The sequence below is a fragment of the Procambarus clarkii genome, chromosome 39 (assembly GCF_040958095.1).
Source record: "Procambarus clarkii isolate CNS0578487 chromosome 39, FALCON_Pclarkii_2.0, whole genome shotgun sequence".
In the NCBI taxonomy this organism is placed as follows: domain Eukaryota; kingdom Metazoa; phylum Arthropoda; class Malacostraca; order Decapoda; family Cambaridae; genus Procambarus; species Procambarus clarkii.
Genome location: NC_091188.1, coordinates 23001812 through 23008629, shown reverse-complemented (window position 1 = coordinate 23008629; position 6818 = coordinate 23001812). Strand labels below are relative to the sequence as shown.

The window sequence follows — 6818 nt, the reverse complement described above, 5'->3', positions numbered from 1 at the left end:
CTCGTGTGAGATGCTTACACTCTAGATAATTCGCAAACCAAAGTCAGCCAAAAAAGATTACATCTATATAAATAAAAATGGAAATGTTCGTTTGTTCAAAATCGCTAATCTCCGAAAGTTCTTCACCTATTGCTTTGAAATTTCCACACAATGTTTCATTCGCATCCAAGCAGGTTTTTATATACATACTAGCTGTACCCGGCCACGCGTTGCTGTGGCTCAGCAACGCATGTGCGAAGCTGAACCACAGTAAGCTTTCCCCTGTCACTCACTCCTCCCAACCATTCACCCCATCCCCGTCCCATCGTCCTCCCAACCATTCCCCACTCCTCTTTCCCCTCGTCCTCCCAACCATTCTCCACTCCCCCCTCCCCTCGTCATCCCCACCATTCCCCCCTCCCCAGTCCCTATGTCTTCCCCACCATCCTCTGCTCCACCGCCCCCTCGTCCTCCCAACCATTCCCCACTCCTCTGTCCCCTCATCCTCCCAACCATTCTCCACTCCCCTATCCCCTCGTCCTCCCCCACCATTCTCCCCTCCCCCATCCCCATGTCTTCCCCACCATCCCCCACTCCATCATCCCCTCGCCCTCCCCACCATTCCCCAATCCAATAGGGAGCCGGTCGGCCGAGCGGACAGCACGCTGGACTTGTGATCCTGTGGTCCTTGGTTAGATCTCAGGCGCCGGCGAGAAACAATGGGCAGAGTTTCTTTCACCCTATGTCCCTGTTACCTAGCAGTAAATAGGTACCTGGGTGTTAGTCAGCTGTCACAGGCTGCTTCCTGGGGGTGGAGTCCTGGTCGAGGACCGGGCCACGGGACACTAAAAAGCCCCGAAATCATCTCAAGATAACCTCAAGATCCACCATCCCCTCGTCCTCCCCACTATTCTCCCACTCCCCCACATCCCATCGTCCTTCCTACCATTGCCCCCTCCCCTCCCCTGTCCCCTCTTCCTTCCCCACTCCCCTGTCTTGAGTTATCTGTCCCCTTGTCCTCCCCACCATTCTCCATTCCCACATCTTTCCCCCCTCCCCACGTTCCCACCATCCTCAACTCCCCCGTGTCCTCTTGCTCCCCACCATTACCCCCTCCTCCCCTGTCCCATCGTTGTCCCCGCCATCCCCCTCTCATGTCCCAACGACCTCTCCGTCATTCCCTACTCCCTTGTCCGATGCATTCCCAAATGATCTGGTATTCCCATCAGAATATTACGACCACTAAGTGATCTGATGTTCCCATCACTGAAAAATAAGAACAGTTAAAACAAATGAAAAACAATGAAAAAATAGAAAAAATAAACTATACTCATGAAGTGAACGGTATGGTAAACAATACAGCTCAATTCCAACGCAATGTCCCACATTAATAATTAAATCAAAATGAAAATAAATCGAGATCTATGAAAATTCAATTTATCAATGCAATGGGAAATATTGAAATGGAATCGTAACATATTTAGGATAGCATTTGATGCTCATGCAAGCAACAGAGTGTTGTTTAAAAAAACAAACATGTTTTTACCTGTCACAGGTGTTGTATCTATATAGTAGGTATACAAAAACATGTGCGAATTTGAATGGAAAGTTGTGTCAAAATTTCAAAGCAATCGGTGAAGAACTTTCGGAGATTTACAGCATTTGTTGTTCTTTCGTCCAACACATGACGTTTTTTTTTTTTTTAATTCTTGTCTCAGATGAGGCATGTATATAGTAGGTATATAAAAACACTTGCCTATTCGAATGCAACGTTGTATCACAATTTCAAAGCAATCGGTAAAGTGGTTTCGAAGACGAAAAACACAGTTTAAAAAAAAAAACATGTTTTTTTCTCTCTACAGACATGACATCTATGTAGTATGTATATAAAAACCCGCTCGGATTCGAATGGAACGTTGTGTGAAAATTTCAAACCAATCTGTGAAGAACTTTCGGAGATTAGCGATTTTGAACAAACGAACATTTCCATTTTTATTTATATAGACTATATAGATGTCACTTCTGTGACGGAAAAAACATGCTTTTTTTCATGTGTTTCAAGTGAGGGAAATCTTCGAAACCTTTTTACTGATTGTTTGGAAATTTTGACACAACATTGCATTCAAATAGGCGTGTCATTTTATATCTACTACATACATGCCTCACCTGTGACAGGAAAAAACATGCTATTTTTTTAAAAAACAGTGCCATCTGTTGGACGTAAGAGCAACACACACTGTAATCTCCGAAAGTTCTTCACCGATTGCTTTGAAATTTTGACACAACGTTGCATTTGAATAGGCGCGTCTTTATCTATACATACTATATAGATGCCACTCCTCTGACAGGTAAAATCATGCGTTTTTGAAAAACAGCGCCATCTGTTGCACACAATAGCAACATGCATGCTATTCTAAATATGTCACAAAATCCATTTCAATGATTCTGATTGCTTTGATAAATTTTATTTATATAGATTTTGGTTTATTTTATTTTTTATTTTATTATTTTGTGTGACATTATGTTGGAATTGAGCTGTGTTGCTTACCATACCGTTCATTGTGTAAGTATAAGTATAGATGCCACACCTGTGACACGTAAAACTATGCTCTTCTTGAAAAACAGCGCCATCTGTTGCTTGTAAGAGCAACACACATGCAATACTAAATATGTTACAATTCCATTTCAATGTTTCTGATTGCACTGATGAATTGAATTTTCATTGATTTAGATTTATTTTCATTTTAATTTAATTATTTTGTGTGAATTGCGTTGGAATTGAGCTGTGTTGTTTACCATACCGTTCATTTCGAGAGTATAGTTTTTTTCATATTTTAATTTCATTTTTTAACTGTTTTTCTTATATTTCAGTGATGGGAACATCAGATCACTTGATGTTCCTAATTTTCTGATGGGATCATCAGACCATTTCAGAAGGTATCAGCCCAGGGGGTGGGGAATAGTGGGGATGACTAGGGGACGGAAGTGAGAGATGGTGGGGAGGACAAAGGGACAAGGGAGGGGGAAATGGTGGGGAAGGACGAGGGTACGGGTAAGTTTGAGATGGTGGAGACGAGGGGATGGAGAATGTCCCTTTTTGCTGTTGGGAAGCAAAAGGGCATGGAGTGCCCTTTTGAAGGAGTGGGGCATGGTGGGAAGGAAGAGGGGATAGTGGAGTGGGGAATGGTGGGGGAGGACGAGGGGACGGTGGAGTGGGGAATGTTTAGGAGCCCGAAGAGACGGGTGAGGGGGGGGAATGGCGGGGAGCACGGGGGGACAGGGAACCACAGCAACGCGTGGCCAGGTACTGCTAAAAAAGTATAAGATAAAAACGAGTACACCACACATTGTTGCACCTGGGAAATTACATGACTTTCATCGAAAATATGCAAACGAGATGAGAGTCTTCAGGTATTAAACAGGTTGCAACTGAAAATGACAAGCAAGTCATCACAAGTCAAAATGTTGTGTAGAGTCAGCCCTGTGACGCACCTCAACTCTCACCTCTTGGGCACAAAGACGAGGACACGATGTTAATATTTTTGTTGGTATTTATCAGATGCTTCAAAGCAAGGGCACCATTGAGCACCAATACGGACACGGCCTTAATAAGAACAGCATCCAGCACCTGGTCAACCCGTCCTCTTAAAAATAACGTCACTTTTCGATCGTATGTGCGCTATGGCCAAATTTGGACGTAATTTGAAATGAAATCGACTCACAAATGTGACGTACTGTTCCGTTTTCTGTTTGAGTTACCTCGACCAGTCTTCAGCACCTGGTACCTCGACCAGCCTCCAGCACCTGGTACCTCGACCAGTCTCCAGCACCTAGTACCTTGACCAGCCTCCAGCACCTGGTACCTTAACCAGCCTCCAGCACCTGGTACCTCGACCAGCCTCCAGCAACTAGTACCTCGACCAGCCTCCAGCACCTGGTACCTCGACCAGCCTCCAGCACCTGGTACCTCGACCAGCCTCCAGCACCTGTTACCTCGACCAGCCTCCAGCACCTGGTACCTCAACCAGTCACCAGCACCTGGTACCTCAACCAGTCTCCAGCGCCTGGTACCTCGACCAGCCTCCAGCACCTGGTACCTTAACCAGTCACCAGCACCTGGTACCTCGACCAATCTCCAGCGCCTGGTACCTCGACCAGCCTCCAGCACCTGGTACCTCAACCAGTCACCAGCAGCTGGTACCTCGACCAGTCTCCAGCACCTGGTACCTCGACCAGCCTCCAGCACCTGGTACCTCAACCAGTCTCCAGCGCCTGGTACCTCGACCAGTCTCCAGCACCTGGTACCTTAACCAGCCTCCAGCACCTGGTACCTCGACCAGCCTCCAGCAGCTGTTACCTCGACCAGCCTCCAGCACCTGGTACCTCAACCAGTCACCAGCACCTGGTACCTCGACCAGCCTCCAGCACCTGGTACCTCGACCAGTCACCAGCACCTGGTACCTCGACCAGCCTCCAGCACCTGGTACCTCGACCAGCCACCAGCACCTGGTACCTCGACCAGTCTCCAGCACCTGGTACCTCGACCAGTCTCCAGCACCTGGTACCTCGACCAGCCTCCAGCACCTGGTTCCTCGACCAGCTTCCAGCACCTGGTTCCTCGACGAGCCTCCAGCATCTGGTTCCTCGACCAGCTTCCAGCACCTGGTTCCTCGACCAGCCTCCAGCACCTGGTTCCTCGACCAGCCTCCAGCACCTGGTTCCTCGACCAGCCTCCAGCACCTGGTTCCTCGACGAGCCTCCAGCACCTGGTTCCTCGACCAGCCTCCAGCACCTGGTTCCTCGACCCGCCTCCAGCACCTGGTTCCTCGACCAGCCTCCAGCACCTGGTTCCTCGACCAGCCTCCAGCACCTGGTTCCTCGACCAGCCTCCAGCACCTGGTTCCTCGACCCGCCTCCAGCACCTGGTTCCTCGACCAGCCTCCAGCACCTGGTTCCTCGACCAGCCTCCAGCACCTGGTTCCTCGACCAGCCTCCAGCACCTAGTATTTCGACCAGCTTCCAGCACCTGGTACCGGGACCAGCCTTCAGCACCTGGTACCTCGACCAGCCTCCAGCACCTGGTACCTCAACCAGCCTCCAGCACCTGGTTCCTCGACCAGCCTCCAGCACCTGGTACCTCCGGGGACATGTCAGCTGAGTGAACAGCGCTTCGGATTCGTAGTCCTGTGGTTCCGGGTTGTTTCACATTGGTGCCCCTGTTAACCTAGCAGTTAATAGGCACCTGGGAGTTAGACAGCTGCTACGGGCTGCTTCGTGGGGGTGTGTAACAAAAAAAAAGGAGGCCTGGTCGAGGACTGGGCCGCGGGGACGCTAAATCCCGAAATCATTTCAAGATAACCTCGACCAGCCTCCAGCACCTGGTTCCTCGACCAGCCTCCAGCACCTGGTACCTCAACCAGCCTCCAGCACCTGGTACCTCAACCAGCCTCCAGCACCTGGTACCTCAACCAGTCTCCAGCGCCTGGTACCTCGACCAGCCTCCAGCACCTGGTACCTTAACCAGTCACCAGCACCTGGTACCTCGACCAATCTCCAGCGCCTGGTACCTCGACCAGCCTCCAGCACCTGGTACCTCAACCAGTCACCAGCAGCTGGTACCTCGACCAGTCTCCAGCACCTGGTACCTCGACCAGTCTCCAGCACTTGGTACCTCAACCAGTCTCCAGCGCCTGGTACCTCGACCAGTCTCCAGCACCTGGTACCTTAACCAGCCTCCAGCACCTGGTACCTCGACCAGCCTCCAGCAGCTGTTACCTCGACCAGCCTCCAGCACCTGGTACCTCAACCAGTCACCAGCACCTGGTACCTCGACCAGCCTCCAGCACTTGGTACCTCGACCAGCCACCAGCACCTGGTACCTCGACCAGTCTCCAGCACCTGGTACCTCGACCAGTCTCCAGCACCTGGTACCTCGACCAGCCTCCAGCACCTGGTTCCTCGACCAGCTTCCAGCACCTGGTTCCTCGACCAGCCTCCAGCACCTGGTTCCTCGACCAGCCTCCAGCACCTGGTTCCTCGACGAGCCTCCAGCACCTGGTTCCTCGACCAGCTTCCAGCACCTGGTTCCTCGACCAGCCTCCAGCACCTGGTTCCTCGACCAGCCTCCAGCACCTGGTTCCTCGACCAGCCTCCAGCACCTGGTTCCTCGACGAGCCTCCAGCACCTGGTTCCTCGACCAGCCTCCAGCACCTGGTTCCTCGACCCGCCTCCAGCACCTGGTTCCTCGACCAGCCTCCAGCACCTGGTTCCTCGACCAGCCTCCAGCACCTGGTTCCTCGACCAGCCTCCAGCACCTGGTTCCTCGACCCGCCTCCAGCACCTGGTTCCTCGACGAGCCTCCAGCACCTGGTTCCTCGACGAGCCTCCAGCACCTGGTTCCTCGACCAGCCTCCAGCACCTGGTTCCTCGACCAGCCTCCAGCACCTAGTATTTCGACCAGCTTCCAGCACCTGGTACCGGGACCAGCCTTCAGCACCTGGTACCTCGACCAGCCTCCAGCACCTGGTACCTCAACCAGCCTCCAGCACCTGGTTCCTCGACCAGCCTCCAGCACCTGGTACCTCCAGGGACATGTCAGCTGAGTGAACAGCGCTTCGGATTCGTAGTCCTGTGGTTCCGGGTTGTTTCACATTGGTGCCCCTGTTAACCTAGCAGTTAATAGGCACCTGGGAGTTAGACAGCTGCTACGGGCTGCTTCGTGGGGGTGTGTAACAAAAAAAAAGGAGGCCTGGTCGAGGACTGGGCCGCGGGGACGCTAAATCCCGAAATCATTTCAAGATAACCTCGACCAGCCTCCAGCACCTGGTTCCTCGACCAGC

The 6818-nt window shown here is 51.7% G+C and overlaps 1 protein-coding gene across 1 annotated transcript; it reads left to right on the top strand.

Annotated features, from left to right (window-relative positions):
- Window positions 1-3006: 3006 nt before the first annotated feature.
- LOC138372623 (mucin-1-like) lies at window positions 3007-6581 on the top strand. Its single transcript, XM_069338114.1, has 3 exons — window positions 3007-3031; window positions 4034-4982; window positions 5348-6581. Exons 1-3 carry the CDS (start codon window positions 3007-3009, stop codon window positions 6579-6581), a joined length of 2208 nt encoding a protein of 735 aa, XP_069194215.1.
- Window positions 6582-6818: the final 237 nt, after the last annotated feature.